Source organism: Schistocerca nitens, chromosome 7 (assembly GCF_023898315.1).
Source record: "Schistocerca nitens isolate TAMUIC-IGC-003100 chromosome 7, iqSchNite1.1, whole genome shotgun sequence".
Taxonomy (NCBI): Eukaryota; Metazoa; Arthropoda; class Insecta; order Orthoptera; family Acrididae; genus Schistocerca; species Schistocerca nitens.
Window position 1 is genome coordinate 91001195 of NC_064620.1, and position 23761 is coordinate 91024955.

The 23761-nt window shown below is 41.9% G+C and overlaps 1 protein-coding gene across 1 annotated transcript in view; it reads right to left on the reverse strand.

The window, feature by feature from the left end:
• LOC126195486 (gamma-aminobutyric acid type B receptor subunit 2-like) overlaps window positions 1-11409 on the reverse strand; it is a 367244-nt gene extending 355835 nt beyond the window's left edge. The window contains exons 1-2 of the mRNA XM_049934114.1: window positions 11365-11409; window positions 10934-11104 (exon numbers count right to left, since the gene is read on the reverse strand). Of these exons, the coding sequence (XP_049790071.1) occupies window positions 10934-11104; window positions 11365-11409 (216 nt within the window). The remainder of the gene's footprint in view (window positions 1-10933; window positions 11105-11364) is intronic.
• Window positions 11410-23761: the final 12352 nt, after the last annotated feature.

Here is a 23761-nt window from a genome sequence, read left to right on the forward strand (position 1 = left end):
TCTTCAAAACTTCGACTGACTCCGCTGTGGGTTTGCTCTGTTGTGGCCCATTACCTGTCAGCATGTCAAGAGTCAGCACTGTCTTTCCGTTGGAAGGACAACGCTACTTCTTCAAGACTGCATGGAAATCCACTACTTCCATGTGCATTTTCTTTTACTGCTCAGACTTTGAGAAAAACACTGCAATTTGATGAATGATCAGGACTGTCTTTATGGACTGTGAGAAAATTTTAGCTTTTGACCAACATTGTATCAATAAGTGTGTGCATTTGATTTCTTTGTTATTGTAATTACGATTATGAAAAATTTTAACAAATATGTATTGCCCACTGCCCAAAACCATTTGTAAAATTTTTTGTGGGGAGCATGGGGGCTATGTAAGTAGGCTGTTTAGGTTTTTTTTGGTAACGCCACCTCTGTATGAAAATCACTAGCTGTGCTGTGTGCAGTCTGTGGCTGCTTTGCATTGTTGTAATACTCAACCATTGTAGTGTTAGGCAGCTGGCTGTGAACAGCGCGTAGCGTTGCGCAGTTGGAGGTGAGCCGCCAGCAGTGGTGGATGTGGGGAGAGAGATGGCGGAGTTTTGAAATTTGTCATGAACTGCTATATATATATATATATATATATATATATATATATATATATATATATATATATATATATATATATATATGATGATATCAAGCTGGCAGTAGTGGCGCTTGCTGTATTGCAGTAGTGGGAGAAACGAAGATTATTGTGAGGTAAGTGATTTAGTGATTTGTGATAGGTATAGTTTAATGTTAGTCAGGGCCATTCTTTCGTAGGGATTTTTTGAAAGTCAGATTGCGTTGCGCTAAAAATATTGTGTGTCAGTTTAAGCACAGTCGTGTAAAATTGTTCAAAGGGGAAATTTCATAAGTTCGTTTCACGAAACGCACCAGTGAAAGTAGCAATTTTACTTTGTGCTCCACTGACGCTCCCGGTGGCGGAAAGGACTACTATGTGGGTCTAACTTGAGCTTGTTTGCTACAAAATGACGTATCTACCGATAATTTGAGTTACCTCAATAAGTTTCTGTATCATTCTAAAAATTTATTGAGATAACTCAAATAATCGGTAGATATGTCATTTTTTAGCAAACAGCCTCAAGTTACATGTATCATTCCAAACCCCCCATGAACCATGGACCTTACCGTTGGTGGGGAGGCTTGCGTGCCTCAGCGATACAGATAGCCGTACCGTAGGTGCAACCACAACAGAGGGGTATCGGTTGAGAGGCCAGACAAACGTGTGGTTCCTGAAGAGGGGCAGCAGCCTTTTCAGTAGTTGCAGGGGCAACAGTCTGGATGATTGACTGATCTGGCCTTGTAACACTAACCAAAACGGCCATGCTGTGCTGGAACTGCGAACGGCTGAAATCAAGGGGAAACTACAGCCGTAATTTTTCCCGAGGACATGCAGCTTTACTGTATGGTCAAATGATGATGGCGTCCCCTTGGGTAAAATATTCGGGAGGTAAAATAGTCCCCCATTCGGATCTCTGGGCGGGGACTACTCAGGAGAAAGAAAACTGGCGTTCTACGTATCGGAGCGTGGAATGTCAAATCCCTTAATCGGGCAGGTAGGTTAGAAAATTTAAAAAGGGAAATGGATAGGTTAAACTTGGATATAATGGGAATTAGTGAAGTTTGGTGGCAGGAGGAAGAAGACTTCTGGTCAGGTGAATACAGGGTTATAAATACAAAATCAAATAGGGGTGATGCAGGAGTAGGCTTAATAATGAATAACAAATAGGAATGCGGGTAAGCTACTACAAACAGCATAGTGAACGCATTATTGTAGCCAAGATAGATACAAAGCCCACACCAACCATAGTAGTACAAGTTTATATGGTAACTAGCTCAGCAGATGACGAAGAGATTGATGAAATGTATGATGGGATAATAGAAATTATTCAGATAGTGAACGAGACGAAAATTTAATAGTCATGGGTGACTGGAATACGGTAGTAGGAAAAGGAAGAGAAGGAAACGTAGTCGGTGAATATGGAAAGAGGGTAAGCAATGAAAGAGGAAGCCGCCTGGTAGAATTTTGCACAGAGCATAACGTAATCATAGCTAACACTTGGTTCAAGAATCATGAAAGAGGTTGCATACATGGAAGAGGCCTGAACATACTAGAGGGTTTCAGATATATTATATAATGATAAGACAGAGATTTAGGAACCAGGTTTTAAATTTTAAATTGTAACACATTTCCAGGGGCAGATGTGGACTCTGGTCACAATCTATTAGCTATGAACTGCAGATTAAAGTCGCGCGATATTAGCTGAGTGGTCTCAGGCGCTGCAGTAATGGACCGTGTGGCTGATCCTGGCGGAGATTCGAGTCCTCCCTCGGGCATGGGTGTGTGTGTTTGTCCTTAGGATAATTTAGGTTAAGTAGTGTGTAAGCTTAGTGACTGATGACCTTAGCAGTTAAGTCCCACAAGATTTCACACACATTTGAATTTTTTTGCAGATTAAAACTGAAGAAACTGCAAAAAGGTGGGAATCTAAGGAGATGGGACCTGGATAAACTGAAAGAACCAGAGGTTGTGGAGGGTTTCAGAGAGAGCATTAGGGAACGACTGACAAGAATCAGGGGAAAGAAATACAGTAGAAGAAGAATGGGTAGCTTTGAGAGATGAAATAGTAAAGGCAGCAGAGGATCAAGAAGGTAAAAAGACGAGGGCTAGTAGAAATCCTTGGGTAACACAAGATATATTGAATTTACTTGATGAAAGAAGAAAATATAAAAATGCAGTAAATGAAGCAGACAAAAAGGAATACAAACGTCTCAAAAATGAGATCGACAGGAAGTGCACAATGGCTAAGCAGGGATGGCTAGGGGACAAATGTAAGGATGTAGAGGCATATATGACTAGGGGTAAGACAGTTTCTGCCTACAGGGAAGTTAAAGAGAACTTTGGAGAAAAGAGAACCACTTGTATGAATATCAAGAGCTCAGATGGAAATCCAGTTCTAAACAAAGAAACGAAAGCAGAAACGGGGAAGGAGTTTATAGAGGGTCCATACAAGGGCGATGACTTGAAGACAATATTATGGAAAAGGAAGAGAATGTAGATGAAGATGAAATGGGAAATATAATGCTGCGTAAAGAGTTTGACAGAGCACTGAAAGACCTGAGTCGAAACAAGGCCCCAAGAGTAGACAACTGTCCATTGGAACTACTGACGGCCTTGGGAGAGCCAGTCCTGAAAAAACTCTACCATCTGGTGAGCAAGATGTATGAGACAGGCGAAATAACCTCAAACTTCTAGAAGAATATAATAGTTCCAATCCAAAGAAAGCAGGTGTTGACAGGTGTGAAAATTACCGAACTATCAGTTTAATAAGTCATGGCTGCAAAATACTAACACGAATTCTTTACAGACGATTGGAAAAACTCGTAGAAGCCGACCTGAGTTTGGATTCCGTAGAAATGTTGGAACACGTGAGGCATTACTTACCCTACGACTTATCTTAGAAAATAGGTTAAGGAAAGGAAAACGTACGTTTCTAGCATTTGTAGACTTAGAGAAAGCTTTTGATAATGTTGACTGGAATACTCTCTTTCAAATTCTGAAGGTGGCAGGGATAAAGTACAGGGAGCGAAAGGCTATTTACAATTTTTACAGAAACCAGATGGCAGTTATGAGTCGAGGGACATGAAAGGGAAGCAGTGTTTGGGAAGGGAGTGAGACAGGGCTGTAGCCTCTCCCCGATGTTATTCAATCTATATACTGAGCAAGCAGTAAAGGAAACCAAAGAAAAATTTGGAGTAGGAATTAAAATCCATGGAGAAGAAACAAAAACTTTGAGGTTCGCCGATGACATTGTAATTCTGTCAGGGACAGAAAAGGACCTGGAAGAGCAGTTAAATGGAATGGACAGTGTCATGAAAGGAGGATATAAGATGAACATCAACAAAGGCAAAACGAGGATAATGGAAAGTAGTCGAGTTAACTCGGGTGATGCTGATGATGAGACACTTAAAGTAGTAAAGGAGTTTTACTATTTGGGAAGCGAAATAACTAATGTTGGTTGAAGTAGAGAGGATATAAAATGTAGACTGGCAATGGCAAGGAAAGCGTTTTTGAAGAAGAGAAACGTGTTAACATCGAGTATAGATTTAAGTGTCAGGGTTTCTGAAAGTATTTGTATGGAGTGTAGCCATGTATGGAAGTGAAACATGTATGATAAATAGTTTGGACAAGAAGAGAATAGAAGCTTTCGAAATGTGGTGCTACAGAAGAATGCTGAAATTGGATGGGTACATCACATAACTAATGAAGAGGTATTGAATAGAATTTTGGAGAAGAGAAATTTGTGGCACAACTTAACTAGAAGAAGGGATCGGTTGGTAGGGCATGTTCTGAGGCATCAAGGGATCTCCAGTTTAGTATTGGAGGACAGCGTGGAGGGTAAAAATTGTAGAGGGAGACCAAGAGATGAATACACTAAGCAGATTCAGAAGGATGTAGGTTGCAGTACGTACTGGGAGATGAAGAAGCTTGCACAGGATAGAGTAGCATGGAGAGCTGAATGAAACCAGTCTCTGGACTGAAGACCATAACAACAACAACAACAACAACATCATTCCGAAACTGTAAGGTCCTTTTTGTCTTACCCTGTATATACATGCTCCGCAAGCCTCCGTATGGTGCATGTCGGAGGATACCTTCTACCGCTACCAGTCATTTCTTTTCCTGTTGCACTTGCAAATAGAGCAAGCGAAAAGAAATTCAGTATTCAGTAAGATATCTTCGTCGTCCTTACGCGAAACGTCTGTTGGCTACAGCAGAATCGTTCTGCAGTCAGTTTAGAATATCTATTCCCTAAAGTTTGTCAATAGAGATTCGCAGACGAAACGTCACCCTCCCTCCAGCGATTCTCATTCGAGTACATAAACATCTTCGTGACATTCGCGTGTCGACCGAACCTACCAAAAACAAACCAAGTGGTTCTTCTCTTAGTTGCTTCGATGTCTTCCTCTAAGCCGACCTAATGTGGATCCCAAATACTCGATCAGTATTGAAGAATTTGTCGCATTACTGTGCTGGTGTTGTATATTCGGTCTCCCTTACAGAAAACAAAGTCGACCATTCGCTTTTCCTACTACTGCCTTCAACTTCTCGTTCCATGTAAGGTCGCACTGCCACTTCACGTCAAGATACTTAATCTACATGAGTGTGCCAAGCAGGACATTAACAATGGTGTACTTGAACATCATCAATTTTCTTAGCTACTCCTATCTGCATTTACTTACACTTTTCTACATTTGAAGCTACCTGCCATTCATCACATCAGCTAGAAATTTTGTCTAAAGCCATCTTGTAAGCTCCTATTGTCAATCAACGGCGTAACCTTCCTTTATTTAAAAGTCAGCTTCCGACTAAATTAAATCACTGCATTTTTAACCATCAGCTGTAGACATAAACCTTTATTCTCCACCGGTTTCGGTTGTAACTAGGCTGTTTATGTTTTCTTATTGGCAACGTTACGTAGCGCTCTGTATGAAAATCACTGGCTGTGCTGTGTGCAGTCTGTGGCTAGTTTGCATTGTTGTCTGCCATTGTAGTGTTGAGCAGCGGCAGCTGGATGCGAACAGCGCGTAGCGTTGCGCAGTTGGAGGTGAGCCGCCAGCAGTGGTGGATGTGGGGAGAGAGATGGCGGAGTTTTGTAATTTGTCATGAACTGCTATATATATTATGACTATTAAGGTAAATACATTGTTTGTTCTCTATTAATACCTTTCATTTGCTAACTATCCCTATCAGTAGTTAGTGCCTTCCATAGTTTGAATCTTTTATTTAGCTAGCTGTAGTGGTGCTCGCTGTATTGCAGTAGTTCGAGTAATGAAGATTTTTGTGAGGTAAGTGATTTGTGAAAGGTATAGTTTAATGTTAATCAGGGCCATTCTTTTGCAGGGATCTTTGATAGTCATATTGCGTTGCGCTAAAAATCTTGTGTGTCAGTTTAAGCACAGTCATGTATAAATTGTTAAAAGGGGACGTTTCATACGGTCTCTCAGGCCATCTTAACAGGAAGAAAATCATTATCAGATGGCAAAGCATTTCATCTTTGTTTTAGGCGTTATTTTTGAAAACATTATTGGAGAAATCAGAGATCAAAATATAATCTCCGAAATTAATTATAGCACTCAAGATCGCAAGACAAAAAAAAAAAAATAAAAATGCTTCAAATGGCTGTAAGCACTATGGGACTTAACATCTGAGGTCATCAGTCCCCTAGACTTAGAACTACTTAAACCTAACTAACCTAAGGACATCACACACATGCATGCCCGAGGCAGGATTCAAACCTGCGACCGTAGCGGCAGCGTGGTTCCGGACTGAAGCGCCTAGAACGGATAGTTCGGTAATTGTCACATCTATCAACACCTGCTTTCTTTGGGATTGGAATTATTATATTCTTCAAGTCTGAGGGTATTTTGCCTGTCTCATACAACTTGCTCACCAGATGGTAGAGTTTTGTCAGGGCTGCCTCTCCCAAGGCTGTAAGTAGTTCTAATGGAATATTATCTACTCCCGGGGCCTTGTTTCCTGCTCTGGCAAAATCTTCACGCAGTATCATATCTCCCATTTCATCTACATCCTCTTCCATTTCCATAATATTGTCCTCAAGAACATCGCCCTTGTATAGACCCTCTATATACTCCTTCCATAGTGACGATGTGTGTACCATTTTCCCGTGGCCACCGAACTCCTCGGATTTAAACCAGATCGAGAATCTGTGAGGACACCTTTATCGCGCTGTTCACATCATGAATCCTCAACTACGGAAACTAGTGCAGCTGGCCACGGCAATCGAGTCAGTATGGCACCACATACCGGTTGGTACCCTCCAGAACCTCACTGACTCTCTTCCTGTGTGTTTCGCAGCGGTCTCTGCTGCAAAAGGTGGGTATTCTGACTTTAGACATGTGGCCACATTAATGTGACTGGACACTGTAACATCAGCTACAGAAGTATAGACAGTGGAAATAAATTATTGAATGACGTTTTCCATAACTCTAATCTGTAAATGTAAACAACTTCCTGCAGGGTACAGATAATGTACACGTCTAAATCCGTTAAATTGTATTGTGATTAGATTTGAGTATTGTGCATGGAATCCCATCATCTCCACGATTTGCTCAAATCGAAGACGACAGAGTGCGTCGACGGCCGTGGCAAACAGCAACGCAGAGGGCGACTGAGTTCCGCTATTCCACCAGCGAGGGCGCTGCCGGCGGGCAGTGTTGGTTCAACTATCAAGTTTTCGACGCATGCGCAGAATAGTTACAGTACGCTATATATTGCGGAGCGGAGAACTTTATCGCCAGTCTGCGACGGCTCACCTGAAGATGACTGGCAGGTGCCCAGTTGAAATATCGTGCGAAGTATTGAACGACGACCGGCTGCAAGCCCGAAATTTGTTTGAACAGATTTGAGTATTATGTGCCATGAGAAAACAAATTGTTTTGTTCAGATTAGATTCATTTGTCATTCCATCGGCCCACAAATGAGGGTATCTTTGCAAATGTGGAACATGTCAGAAAATATATTACACGAGTGTCAAACATATTTAGAACAACTGAATGTGATACTCACTTCTCAATTTACGCCATAAACTAGTCTTATTACATGTTTTCACACTTTAAAAACTCTCTCTCTGTATATGACACTCTATGACATAATATGTAAACGTAAGCAAAGTATGCCAGTTTATTTTATATTTGAATAGTCATTTGTTAAAAGGGCAGACGGCACATTTTTTATGATTTTGACTTTCTCTGTGAATATTGGACCCTAAAGACAGGCCTCTCATTCTATGTCAAAAGGACAGTAATATCTTAATTCCAAGGAAGTTTAAAATGCTGTTATTTACTCGTATTTTGCTGAAAGGGTCAAATGACCTAGACATTTGCCTTTTTAACAAAATACTTCATGGCATATTGTTATTGAGTCCTCTATGTATTTTGGCGCCCGTTAGTGGAAAGCACAACAATACATTATACGTAGTTGACGTTATCGTAGTTGACAACACTTAGTCCATTTTAGCTCAAGCTCAACAATGCACTATAAAATCTGCATTATTCTGTATAAATTTTACTGTACGAAAAGAAAATCAAATCCACACAGCTAGAAGAGAAATATAATAAAGCAAGCATGACAGAGAAGCATCTCATAAGAACGAATCTGCAAAGAATATAGACGCCAAAATAATTGTTGGAGAGTGCTCGAACTTTCACATTATTTTGTATTTTTGTCCCTCAGGACGTCTGTTAGGACATCAGGGAATAACTTCCACAGTGCTAGAGGGAGCTGTAAAGGGCAAAAGCTGTAGAGGAAAACAGATTGGAATACACCAAGTAAATAACTAAGGGCGTAGGTTGCAAGTGCTTCTCTGAGATGAATAGATTGGCGGAGGAGAGGAATTCATGGTGGGCCGCATCAAACCAGTAAGAATACTGATGACACAAAAAAAGGAATAAATGTTAAATCAGTTCTACAAGAGGAGAGTTGTCTCCCTAGAAACATCATTCAAACAGAGGGGTGAGAGAATTCACTTTAGTGTAAGTACACTACATGACTTTATTTATTATTCCAACAACTCTGGCTATAGTTTGGGACTGCCATTCATACTTTTAATGTCAAACATACTTTTGATGTTGGCCTAAGCCAGCATGTTGAACGACCTAGAAACGTATGCTATGCCTTCGGTAAAGAGCGCACAAAACCCAATAAATGGAGGATTTTCATGAAATCATTCAGTATGTGGAAGATAACTGCAGTGAATTTTATCTGAATATTCTGAAGGACGCTTTGGTGGGAAAAAATACAGAAGTAGAGAATTATTGTCAATTTGTTTCACATTTATTCTTTTTAATTTCTTTTCCAAAAATAATAGAAAGTGGGGTCTTGTACAAGCTTTAAAAATCCCATAAAATGTTTTTTTTTTAATTTATATGTTTCATATTTTTGAAAATTTGTTAAAAGAGCATAAGTCAGGAGTTTTCGAAATGTAATAACATTATCATTCTGTTCAATACAAAACATTTCAAGTCAGCCATACTTATCAAGAGTACGATACTGCACTGCCTGTGTTAAGAAGAACGATGCAATCGCTCTGTTGACGTGCATGCATGTCTGAAGGAAGAGGCACTGCGGCGACTACTGTCGTTATGAAATAACATGAAATGTATTCGCAGTTGCGAATACAGGCAACCATCAGGTGCTTAGGGGAATGACGACAATGAAAACGTGTTTCCGACCGGGACTTAAAACAGTTTTCCCGCTTTACGGGAGCGATTGCCTTCAACGCTTCGGCAATCCGTGCACGACTTCCGACCAAACCCAAACTTCCATATGTCGTCACTCCTGCGTCACAACCTGTACTCGTACACACATTATGTAATCTCCACATAGGTGAGGGCGTTTTAATTGTAGGCCTCTGCCTGGTATCGGCGCATGAATACGATACTGCAACGCTTGTGTTGTTCATAAGAACAATGCAAAGTTCTTTCGGAGATTCATGCATGTCCAAATGGACAGACCGCAAAAATGGTTCAAATGGCTCTGAGCACTATGGGACTCAACTGCTGTGGTCATAAGTCCCATAGAACTTAGAACTACTTAAACCTAACTAACCTAAGGACAGCACACAACACCCAGCCATCACGAGGCAGAGAAATCCCTGACCCCGCCGGGAATCGAACCCGGGAACCCGGGCGTGGGAAGCGAGAACGCTACCGCACGACCACGAGATGCGGGCAGGACAGACCGCAGCTCGTGGTCCAGTGGCTAGCCTTGCAACCTCTGGATCACAGGGTCCCGGGTTCGATTCCCGGCTGGGTTGGGGATTTTCTCCGTCCGGGGACTGCGTGTTTGTGTTGTCCTCCTCATGTCATCATTATTCTGGAAGTGGCGAGATTGTAACTGGAATGATTGTGAACTTGTACAGGGGCTGATAACCTTGATGATGAGCGCCCCGCAAACCCACATCATCATCACCACCGTCATCGTCATTCAAACGGAGAGATACTACGGCGACCAGAGCTGTTATGAAATACATAAAATCCGGATTCGAGTCCTAGTCTGGCACAAATTTTCACTGTTGTCATTTCCTTATGAAGCTGATAGTTGTTCGTATTCGCAATTGCACTCATTAAGAATGGTAAGGCTTTCCAGGCGGGAAGGGGCGCCGGTCCCCGGCACGAATCCGCCCGGCGGTTTTGTGTCGAGGTCTGGTGAGCCGGCCAGTCTGTCGATGGTTTTTAGGCGGTTTTCCGTCTGCCACGGCGAATGCTGGCTGGTTCCCCCTATTCCGCCTCAGCTACACTATGTCGGCGGTTGCTGCGCAAAAAAGTTCTCCACGTACACATACACCACCATTACTCTACCACGCAAACATAGGGGTTACACTCGTCTGGTGTGAGACGTTCCCTGGGGGGTCCACCGGGGCCCAAACCGCACAATAGCCCTGGGTTCGGTGTGGGGCGGCGGAGGTGTGAAGTGGACTGTGGTAGTCGTCGTGGGGTTGTGGACCCCTGCAGCTGCGGCGGGGACGGAGCCTCTCCTGTCGTTTCTAGCCCCCCCCCCCCCTCCCGTTAACATATAACATACAACACAATACATAAAAGAGTGGTAATATTGTGTTCCTGGAATGGAAAAATCGGAGAAAACTCATGAAATGTAGTAATACATATTTTTTTCTCCATATCTGGAAATTCATTGATGGACATCTGCCCTTTTAACAAAATGACCATTTATATCTCCACTGCCCCACCATTTCCGAGAAAATTCGATGTAGTCATGCAGTTGAAATTTCTTGCGAGCACACTTCCTTAAAACTGCCTTAAAATCGCCGTGAGATGCTGGTCACCTCCGGCAGGTCACACTCACCAGTGAGTAGACGTCCTCGTTCTGGCTGAGAGCGGCCACCGTGTCCCAGCCGAAGCCGCGCACGAACGCCAGCCGGGCCGGGTTGTGCGAAGAGTCCGGCGCGACGGTGCGGTAGAAGAGAGGGAACTCCTTGCGGTCGCTCAGCGCCGGAGACGTCGACCCGAACGACACCTGCGACAGTAACCACAACCACAACCACGTCACGTCGTGCCAGGAGGGCGGTCAAAGGCGGCGCCTCTAGTGTCTACACGGCGAGGTGCGGGCTGCTCGTCTCTGTATGGGAAGCAGAAATGCTCCCTAACAACATAGAGCTCTCAGTGAAGGTACACTCCGCTTCTGTACTTCGGACCCAGAGGACTGATCTCTGTGACAAAGACAAGAAGTCAATTTGCATTAGCGGCGGCCATCAGTTTGATGAGAGTAATATGTACTGTTTCCGACAAGCGGCGACGTGTTGTCATTCGGTAGACAGGCATCCATCCGGAACGTCTCTGCCTAGTACCATTTGCCGAAAACCACAATTCGTTACCTCGAGCCACTCAGGAAACAAAAGACGTACAATGTTTAAGTGATTTACCCTCTAAAGATTAGCTGATTAACCATCACTGCGTGATTATTTGGTGAAGATCTGTTGATCGTACCCAGGACTAACCCAAAATTTGTTATGCCTTATGAATCAATTTTTATTGCTTCAGTTACTTTTCGCCATTATTTATTAGCAGCATGCTGCCACCACCAGCAGCATTAAAGCTACATGTACATTAATCTGCAGTAAGAACAGCATTGTTTACGGATGTGCTAGTTCAAATGGTTCAAATGGCTCTGAGCACTATGGGACTCAACTGCTGAGGTCATCAGTCCCCTAGAACTTAGAACTAGTTAAACCTAACTAACCTAAGGACATCACAAACATCCATGCCCGAGGCAGGATTCGAACCTGCGACCGTAGCGGTCTTGCGGTTCCAGACTGCAGCGCCTTTAACCGCACGGCCACTTCGGCCGGCTGATGTGCTAGTGAGATTATGTAACAAAACTTGACTCTGGGCAGAAAGGCAGAGTTATTTCAGTGTGTACCTGAGTGATTTGTGCAGTTAAATAAATTCGTTAGTGTATTTGCTTACATTTTTGATGGAAATTTGTCTTGCACATAGAGCACAGTACGAAATACATCACCGTTATTTAAACTTTCACATTCAGCTGCTTTGCTTTCAGAGAACTTAACTGATAAGATAACCTCTTTTCAGATACTGCCAAGGGAAACTCCCCATCGCATCCCCCTCAGACTTAGTGGTAAGTTGACCCATTGGCTAGCCCGTCAAAAACTGAACGCAGATCAAACACGAAAACAGAAAGGAGGTATACTGAAATGTGGAACAAAGGAAGAAAAATAGAAACAGTGAACGGTCCACAGGTAATATGTGCAAAAATGAATACCATTAACTACCATCGTCTCTTGGTTGTGTGGTCAAAGTGCTGGGCTGCGACGGGGGGAGGGGGGGGGGGATCCGGCTTCAGTTTCCACTCGGTCCCAGGTTTTCTTTTTTTCACAAAATTACGAATATTCCGTCCAGTCGTTAACGTGTGTGCTTGCTGTATTCAAATTTGTGTATGTGTCGCGGCGTAATGTCAGTTTGCAACAACCTGCTGATGCTATTCATCACATTTACTTGCGACTCATATTCTGTGATGAATAGTTAGTGAGAGCTGGCGAAATGCCACATAGACCTGTCACAGCAATGAAAACAACAAATAAACTGGTGTGAACTATGTTACAATGAATGAATTCAAGAGTCGAAACTTCCCGAAAGGAACGCAAGAGCCATAGCACGTGATATCTGTGTGGAACAAATAGGAGGTAGGTACGTCTGGAGGTCCCTTCGCTACACGTCGCTGTTGCAAACTGACATTACGCCACGACACATACACAGATTTGAATACAGCGAACAGATACGTCGATGACCGGACGAAAAGTTTATAATTTTGTTAAAAAGAAAAGTTAGGACCGAGTGAAATTTAAACCCAGACTTCCCTCATCACAGTCCAACACCGGGACCACACAACCACACACGATGGTTGTTACTAGTGTACGTTCCTCCACGTATTAACTTTCGACCGTTCACTGTTTCTATTTTTCTTCTGTTTTCCACAGTTCAGTACACCTTCTTCCTGTTTTCACGCTTGATCTGCATTCAGTTTTTGACGGACTTTCCAATGGGCCAACTTACCATTAAATCTGAGGGCGGAGCAATGAGGAGTTTCCTTTGTGAGATACAACAATCGGATACCATAAACTAAAAGAAACATAAACTAATTTATGTTATGCCATGTATTAAATGAATGTTAATTTCTTATTTCTTGATTATAAGCATAAGCTAAGACAATTCTTTTAAGTTACCTCATTGTATGAATAACACCATCATTCCACACAAGAGAAATTTTTGAAGAAATTTACATTTTCAGTTTCTAGCTTGTCATTATATCATTACAAATATTTGCAAACAGTTACTGAGCTAATAAAAATTTTTTGATAAATTTATAGTACTGTCACAGACTTCAAACAGTTCCACTCACCATAGGTAAATATATCTACCACGAATGCAATACACACAACATTGGTGTAATGTTCCACAATATTTATTATTTGTTACACGAACCGGGTTTCGGCTGTTACATCATAAACAAGCACAAAGAGAAGTATTTGGTGCAGTATAATTTTTGTAAACCAAAACGAGTTTGCTATTAGTTGTTGCTGCACACATCAATAAATGTATCACGTTCTCCAAACGTGTGTTTATTTGACGAAACTGCATTTCAACCTTGTATTAGTAACGAGAATAAAATATGTTTACAGTTTAAAAATAAACATTGATAATTAACGCAGTTCAAAGCTGTAAACACAGTATATACCTTGTAATATTGTTGCTTTAATTTGTTCTGATTACGGTGCTGCTATTCAAGACCATAAAAGTGGGTTAAAAGCTGTGAGCTATGTGAGGAAGTTAACCTTGCATTACTGCGCAACTGTTTCACCAGGTATCCAGTCTAGCTTACCAAATTCCCAACCAGACTAACATTAATTACAATCTTTTAATAGTCATACGACAACTGGTGATATATATATGAAAAAGAGAATTTAAATAAAAAGAAATAAATCACTTTATATTTGGAAATTTATTTTAACATTGATCATTGAAATTTCAACATATTAAAGTTGATTCATAACTAAACTGGTGCCTTATTTAGGATTGTGAAAATGTGAGTTTGTAATCTTACAGAACATATCAAATATGGAGTCAAGATTGGGATATTGCATACAACACTGCATTCATAAAATAACACACAAAGAACGTTGAAACATATGCAAGAGGAAATTAACCACAACCAACCGATTCAATTTTCACCCAAAGAAGTTACGTTCGTAGCGCAATCCTGTCCGTCATGAAATTACCACACACTGGTATACTAAATTCATACTAACTGCTGAGGGCTACTTTGATGATTACACCACATGCTTCACGTGGTCAACTTGGTTTACACAAAGAGTGTACTCCACAATAATTTTGCCAATTAAAATAAATTACATCGAAAAGCAATTTACAAAAGAAAAACCTCGAACTGGTTACTATCGTCTTACTACTAACCTGATGGGTCAAACAATTGTATAAGCACGTGGTACTGGTCTCACAAAGTACACCCCACGTGGGTTGAACATAAAGACAAGTTGCTATATTGAAAAATATTGTCAAGACGAGACGTTATAATCTCACGCACATTTGCATTTAAGATTGATGAACTTAGAGTTACTGATCAACACGTGGTTCCACTTTACTCACAAAGTAGTGACAAAGCAACTACCGGAATATATTCTGAACTTCACACTCGAATTACACTGCATTGCAATTTATGATAACATTAGATATTTTAGAGCTAAACCTGAAATAAAGGTGATTAAATTTTCAGTTAGGCTGAACTTAAGAAATCCATTGTCCTACGGACTTAGCAGAGACGCGCTTAGCCGGAGATCTTACCACTCAGACGCTCGCCGCGGACCGACTTCCGTGGACCCTTCCTGAGGGTGGCTCACAAATACAAACGGAAGTCGCCAGAGAGGCAGCTTCCTATACCAACATGACAAGCGACGGACAGGACCATACTAGGAATAGAAACCTCTCAGCTTTTAGAAAGCGTAGCTACCTGTTCCGACGTTGGTCCTACTGTTCTCTAGCAGACAGGCTTGTCTGCTACCCTCAAGCATGCAACTAGAAATACATTTGCTCATTCATCCTCTCACACAGAAGGGAAGTGGGATGACAGTATCTTATCATATACAGTATATAAAAGAAAGCGGATGTAGGTTCCGTATGAGACTGTGTGACACGAATTACATAAAAACTGTGTTTTAAAGTGTAGTAGTGTGACAGATCGTTCTTGTTTATGTGTAAAAGTAACACGTTACACTACTCAGTCTCCTCCCAGATAGTCAGAAACGCCACAGTAAATTTAGAAGAGGAATTTATGCCGTAAATGACAACAGATTTAAGAAATCAACATGAAAGGAATCAGAGACCTTTCAACCTACATACATCAAAAAAAGTTTTGCATCACCCCGGTTCCCAGAACTCCTGAAGACAGCCGTTGACTGTGGATATTCTACCACAGACACAGTCCATTTGACTGTTCAGAGATGTCACTAAACCGGCCCAAAGGTCAAAGATGTAAACAACCATTCATGAGCAGCCCCCTATTAGACGGAAGGGGTTCGAAAGCCGATCAGTTCCAGTCATTCCACCAGGAAGAAGGCACACGGCTCGTATTGACTGTAGTTCAACCATGCCTAGACGGTCAATAAGCGGTCCGATAACGTCCGAATTGTTACTTTGTGCCAGGAAGGACTCGCGATGTTGTTCGGGCATGAAGGAGATAAAGAGAGACAGGAACTGTCGATGACATGCCTCGCTTACGCCGCCCAAAGGCTACTACTGCAGTGGATGACCGCTACATACGGATTATGGCTCGGAGAAAACCTAACAGCAACACCATCATGTTGAATAACGCTTTTCGTGCAGCCCAGGACGTCGTGTTACGAATCAAACTGTGCGCAATAGGCTGCGTGATGCGCAAATTCACTACCGACGTCCATGGCGAGGTCCATTTTTGCAACCAAGGCGGCATGCAGCGCGGTACAGGGCGGCCCAACATGTCGAATGGACAACTCAGGATTGGTATCACGTTTTCTTCGTCGATGAGTTTCGTATATGCCTTCAACCAGACAATCGTCATAGACGTGTTTGGAGGCAAAACCGTCAGGCTCAATGCCTTAGCCATACTGTCTAGTGAATGCCGCAAGGTGGAGGTTCTTTGCTGTTTTGGGGTGGCTTAATGTGGGGCCGACGTACGCCGCTGGTGGTCATGGAAGGCGCCGTAACGGCTGTACGATACGTGAATGCCATCCTCCAAATGATAGTCCAACCATATTGGCAGAATATTGGCGAGGCATTCGTCTTCATGGACGACAATTCGCACCCCTATCGTGCACATCTTGTGAATGATTTCCTTCAGGATGACGACATCGCTCGACTAGAGTGGCCAGCATTTTCTCCAGACCTGAACCCTTTCGAACATGCCTGGGATAGATTCAAAAAGGGCTCTTTATGGACGGCGTGACCCACCAACTACTCTGAGGGATCTACGCGGAATCGCCGTTGAGAACTGGGATAATCTGGACCAACAGTGCCTTGATGATTTTGTGGGTAGTGTGCCACGACGAATACAGACGTTCGTCAATGTAAGAGGACGTGCTGCTGGGTATTAGAGGTACCGGTATGTACAGAAATCTGGACCGCCACCTCTGAAGGTCTCGCTGTGTGGTTTTCATGCGAAATAAAAAGGGCGGAAATGATGTTTATGTTGATCTCTATTCCAGTTCTCTGTACAGTTTCCGGAACTCTGGGAACCGAGGTAATGCAAAACTTTTATTGATGTGTGTACACTACAAAGCAAATTATTTTTACAAATTGATTACAACATCATTCCAATAAAATCCTTCTAGATAAGTGACTGTTTAATATGTGATAAAACTACCGACGTTTCCATTATTATTCTACTAATGAAGGCTATTTGTAACATCCGCTGAAACTTTGGAAAATTTGTCACAGATGATGCGATCATACGTACCTGAAAGGATTTTATTGAAATGGACTCCAGGTAGGAATGGCTACACTGGTATATTGTAACATCAATTTAAAACCAAACCTTGCTAGACACAAAAGTTTTAATTTATCTTACAGGTGTAAGATTAAAAAATTCATGGATGAAATTATTCTTAAGTAAGAAGCATGAAGTTGTAAGTAGGAGACGTATGGCGATGTGGTATCTATTCCAGTATTTAATACACTGACGGAAAAAATCGAAACACCAAAACAAAACAAAAATAATGTAGAGTAACGAAATTTCAAGAACAGATTCGTCTACATGGCATATGTAAGTGATTGACATTGCAAGATTACAGGTTTCTGTAAGAGCGAAATAAGCCACTGCAAATTTGAAATTCTGGTACATTGACAACCGGTGTAACTGCCAGAATGACGAATGCAAGCATGCAAACGTGCATGTGTTGTGTTATGCAGGTTCTGGATGTCAGTTTGTGGCACAGAGTTCCATGCCTGTTGCACTTGATTGGTCGATACAGACACGGTTAGAGCTGGTTGTGGAAGAAACAGGAGCTGCTGTGCGATGATGTCCCATGTGTGCTTGGTTGGAGACAGATCTAGCGATCGAGCAGGCAAAGACAGCACGTCGGCACTTTGTAGTATGTTGAGTTACAGGAGCCATATATGGGTGAACGTTATCCCGTTGGAAAGCATCCCCAGGTCGAAACACCGGATTCACATAAAAATTTCCAGTCAGGCTGCGTAGGATAACCACAAGAGCGCTCCTGCTGTGATTCGAATTCGCACCCTTGACTGTAACTCCAGGTGTAGGTCCACTGTGTCCAGCACACAAACAGGTTGGTTGCAGTCCCTCAACTGACCTCCTTCTAACCAACATACAGCCGTCGCTGCCACCGTGGAAGAACCAGCTTCCATTAGAAAACACAGCAGACCTCCACCCTGCCCTCCAATGGGTTATCGCTTGACGCCGCTGAAGTCGCAAATAAAACAAACCTGATTTGCTTGCTCATAGTGGCGCTACTGGCGCCACTTTTACGTGACTGGCGCTAAATCTGAATTGACATCATCTCTTAGATGTAAACACATCTCTTAGATGTAACCACAAATACTTGTGGCACACTATCCACAAGTTCATCAAGGCACTGTTGGTCCAGATTGTCCCACTCCTCAATGGAGATTCGGTGTAGATCCCTCAGAGTGGTTGGTGGGTCACGTCGTCCATAAACAACCCTTTTTAATCTCTCCCAGACGTGTTCTATAGGGTTCATGTCTGGAGAACATGCTGGCCACTCTAGTCGAGCGATCTGAATTGACATCATCTCTTAGATGAAAACGCAAACCTACCAGTTTTCGTTTATGTCGCTCAGTCCCTTCTTGGTGTTGCATTTTCTTTTTCGATCAGTGTAGAGTTCTAAAGGGATGTGCTGGTCATTATGGAGAACCCAAGTCTCACTACAAATTGCGAAAATTGAGATGTGTGGAATAAAGAGTGAGTTAACAATGAGTACGCTTCTCCGGTTCCTAATAAGACTAAGATTCAGTGAATTTGCCCAGCCTTACATACAGTTGGGGTCACTTCAGAGCTTTTGTGGGTCGGTTCCCCGTAGTAACGTAATTGCAGACGCTACGCTAAGTACGAAAAGATGTGGTAGTAAATGAGCTGGAAAGACTTTAAAAAATCTGATGGTAAACCGATGATAACTTCTTGATCTATCATTGTATCGAAAGACTTATATACGTTGAGTACACCAAAGTTCTGCTTACATGTTAACCACTTCCCTCCCGTAGCCCCAACCATATTCCTAGATTGTCTGATGTTCTGTGCGTTAATAAATTAGTTATAAGAAAATAACCTTTGACTGCGAAAAGGGTATATAACTTACAGAAATGTATGATACAGCACTGAAATATATCTTTAAGTTTTATTCACTGCTAGTTCCTGATGTTACCGTTAGGTGGCTTGCGCGAATAAATTATTTCAACAGTCATCATGGGGTCGTATTATGGCGCACTGCGTGTACAGAATTGTTTACGATTTCATGAATCCAAATCCGCTACCTCAGTTCCGAGAAGATTCAGGACTAAATATCGCAAGCTACCACCTGAAAGACAAACTGTTATTAATTTGTACAGTCGTTTTACGGAAACCGGCAGTGTATCACATAGGATCGGGACTCAAGGCACCATCGCAAATGGAAAATTGCGCGGCCGCTCAGAGCGGGCCAGCCTTAGCGAGGCGCTGCGCTTGCAAAATCCAGGCGCACGCCCTGCTGTCTTTCTCAAACGATTTTACAGAATTCATTCGGTAAAAATACTTGATTTGAACGCTACTTGTAGCTTATAAGTCAGCTTCATGATGAAATTCCCATAATTTCGTTCCTGGTCATAGTTATAGTAATATTTCCTATAGAAATAACAACTTGGAAAATGTTGTAATGAAAATAAGGGACGCTAAGGTTTTGTGTTTGGTGCTTATTACACCATATGTTGTTGCGAATGAAATTTAGATAAAGTCCAGAATTTTTCTTCAGACCTGGAAGGAGGTCTCCACTGCCTCCATTCTCGAGAAACTGTGTTTCCGGTAGCATGTTCATTTCGGATCGAACGAGCAGGAGAATGATATATTCGTAGCATCCCTCACACCGGATGTCGAAACGAGATTTTGGTCAATGATAGCAGTAAAAGAGGAGAGAATTTTGCCATATGGTGAATATACAGAACTTTATTTACGGCGATATAGCAGAAGCTACAGTCTTTATTTTATATTTTTCAAACCAGTACTGCAGTTTTTTAAGAGTCATGGGCAGCTAGTGAAAAGAGGTTTTGCTAGTATGAAAAACATGGAATTCCTTATGTCACTGTAAATTTACAGATCGAGACTTTCTGCAGTTCAGTTATCTTTGACAAATGAAGAGTTATAGAAATTGGCATACCATCTTTCTGTTCCCATCCCTGTTGAGAGTGAGGGAGTGAATCTTCTTACTATAAATATCTCTAATTCGTCAGTGAAAGCGACTTTGACGAATAGTTGGTAAGGTTCAGCAACTTGTCAGTTTCGTCATAGCATAAGAGGTACGAAAGAGTTTTTTTGGGTCAGTTCTAGTCTGCAGCAAAAATGCGGAATTGTCCTATTAGAAATAACGCATTTGATGCCTGTTTATCTGTGATTAATAAGGTTACGGAAACAAGACAGTCATTACTTTATAAACCGCTTTAGACAGTTCTTTATGTTTAAAATAAATTATAAATATATATAATTTAGCTTTGACACTTCAAAAGATAGTTTAGGTGAAAACATTCACTACTTGATTCTTAATGGATATACGAACGGGAAGATGGTACAATGTTTGCTTTGAATTATTTTCATATTTCTCAAATGAAGAACAGGAAGAAAATTCTTTGTTAAGTTTCAACCGCAGATGTTCACTATTAAAAATATGATGGGTTACACGATTCCACCAAAATTTCAACATAATTGGCGTTTTACTTTTGCCTGAAATGTTAACCTTCCTTATTTGAAGAAGTACCATCAGTTATGAGTAACGCTACATTTCTGTTGTTGACAGGTTTAATTTTGCTTCTTTTGCCGAAACACAATACAATTTGCACAAAATCACCTTGCAGTAGCTGTTGTGACATAATCCTGAAGAGAATATCTCATTAAACAAGCAATCGGTGAGCAGAAAGGGCAATAGCTTACAGAAAATCTCATTGTGCCGGTTTACAGTAACCTCCGTGGAGAAATTGCTGAGCATATTGGACATGGAAAAGCTTGAGCATTATGTAATGCCAAAGTCATACCAGGGTATGGGCACAGAAGTTATTTTCCAGCAGGATGGCCCTGCCACGACAGTACCATCGAGAATTTGTAATATATCCCCGTAGGAATGTGCCGACTTGCATTGGACGTGATGGAACAATATTTTGCCACCACGATCACCTGATTTAACCCTAATGGACTTCTGTGTCTGGTGGTACATTAAACTCAGCGTGTTTGTTTCTCCGCTTCCGGTAAACGTTGACGAGCTGCGACAGTGGATAACACAAGCAGTTGCCACTCTACATCAAGATCTACTTCATATGATTTAGGAGGAATCTGACTACAGAGAGGAAATTTATTATGTTACAAATGGTACCCACACTGAACACTTATAAATAAAACTTAAATTTATACTGCATTCTATGATGTAGTAACATCTTTCTAAATTATTTACCTTTTTTCACATTTAAAGGTTACTTCTGCCTAACAAATTTATAAACGCCCTCTATATCAAGTTAGGTTAAAAAAGGAACAAGTTTTCAGGACTTATGTTTTAAATCCCACCACTTCCTAATGTCACCTCCGTACCTATGGGTTAAATTCCATTGAAACTGTCACCTGTCAGCCCAGCAAAAAAAAGTTTTAGTTTTATATTTCTTTCGGTATCACCGACTTCAGACTTCCATCCCACCCATATGTGTTCTATGGTTAGCTAACTCCGACAATCCTTTTCCATGTAGAGACACACATGAACATCAAGCTCAGGAGAAACTAGTACAGATGTTTCGAAGTAATGCTGTCTGTACCTTCTTTGTCTTCCTCACAAATAGAAGTGTAGCGTTGATCTTAATCCTACGGTGATGACCACCTAATACTAAGTCAGGGATTGGTTGAAACTGCTGTGTGTACTGCTAAAACCTGAGATCTACGGGGTCGAGCGGTTCTAGCCGCTAAGACCGCTACGGTCGCAGGTTCGAATCCTGCCTCGGGCATGGATGTGTGTAATGTCCTTAGGTTAGGTAGGTTTAAGTAGTTCTAAGTTGTAGGGGACTGATCACCTCAGAAGTTAAGTCCCACAGTGCTCAGAGCCATTTATTTTATTTTTTATTTTTGAGATCTACATGATAGTAAACATTAAAATAAAGAAAAGAACTAAGATCATTTGAATGATGGTGTAAGTGCTTCAAACGTTACCTGACAATAAGTGTATGGGCCAGCAATCCGCCAAAATGTATCGCTACTGTGCTAGACAAAAAGCCAACATAATACGAAATTTTTCCACCTGCAAATTGACCACTTGTAGATAAATGAAATATTATATTTTGTAACGACCAACAGACAAAATAGCGTCTGTCAGTTGGCTTATACTGGTGCGTTGTCCTGGTCATATTTACAAAGTGCGCTAAAAAAGGAGTCGAGGTAGTTTTGTTACTTTGCAGGGACAAGTGCGAAATAGAATGTGTAAGTATTTATTTTACTGTATGTCATTTCAAGTCACTCGTTCTTTCGCTGCCGTGCGAGAAAATTTATCTCCGTACGACAAGAGTAATAGGTGGTAGTACTAACACTCATATGTTGCATTCTTCGTCACACTGTGATGGCTCGCGTAGTATAAAGTCGACGTATGTGCGCCGCTGTTCAAACTGGAAAGAGTAAACTTTGGCTGAAAACGTACGCAACTACCCCCCACGACATCATACGTTAAAAAGTTAGGATAATTAAATGAACTGAAACACAGCCGCTTCCTGCACAGTCACTTATCTCATCATAGAATCTCAGCTGCTGGCAAATTTGTCCACCAGCGTGGTGTGTCTTTGCACGGCAAAACTGGGCATCTCTTTGTCGCTCGCAGGGCTTTGACATTTGACAGCCAACCAGGAGACTGGACGCCAAAATTCAGTTAGGGGACAGCATGTTGTGGAACAAGGCACTTTGTCTTGCTTCGGCTCTGCTCCAGACACTGGCTGCTGCTTCTCCGTCGAATGGGTTTAAGGCAGACCCTTTTGCTGTGTGTTTTAACAAAAGAATCCCACATGTTGTTCAAATGATTTGGTGAGATAGCTGCTTGCTTCATGCGTTAAAGTTTCATTTACGTTGCTAGAATTTTAAGTATTGTTCAAGCTACGTTAGATCGAAATAATCTGGCCGGCCGCGGTGGTCTAGCGGTTCTAGGCGCTCTGTCCGGAGCCGCGCGACTGCTACGGTCGCAGGTTCGAATCCTGCCTCGGGCATGGATGTGTGTGATGACCTTTAAGTCCCATAGTGCTCAGAGCCATTCTTTTGAAATAATCTGCCACATCGTGTTTTCCATTCGATTTGTTAAGGAAACTTCGTGTTTACGAGGTCTCTTCAAAAATAATCGGACCATTCGTAATTTCGCGCCCATAGAGTGTTGGGGCGAAATGCAGTTGGCATCCATGCACACGCCTGTGTTTAATCTGTAACTGCCGGAAGTTTCATTGTTTGATGTCTGTTAATTACTCTACATCTACATCTACATCCATACTCCGCAAGCCACCTGACGGTGTGTGGCGGAGGGTACCTTGAGTACCTCTATCGGTTCTCCCTTCTATTCCAGTCTCGTATTGTTCGTGGAAAGAGGGATTGTCGGTATGCCTCTGTGTGGGCTCTAATGTCTCTGATTTTATCCTAATGGTCTCTTCGCGAGATATACGTAGGAGGGAGAAATATACTGCGGTGAAGGTATGTTCTCGAAACTTCAACAAAAGCCCGTACCGAGCTACTGAGCGTCTCTCCTGCAGAGTCTTCCACTGGAGTTTATCTATAATCTCCGTAACGCTTTCGCGATTGCTAAATGATCCTGTGACGAAGCGCGTTGCTCTCCGTTGGATCTTCTCTATCTCCTCTATCAACCCTATCTGGTAAGGATCCCACACT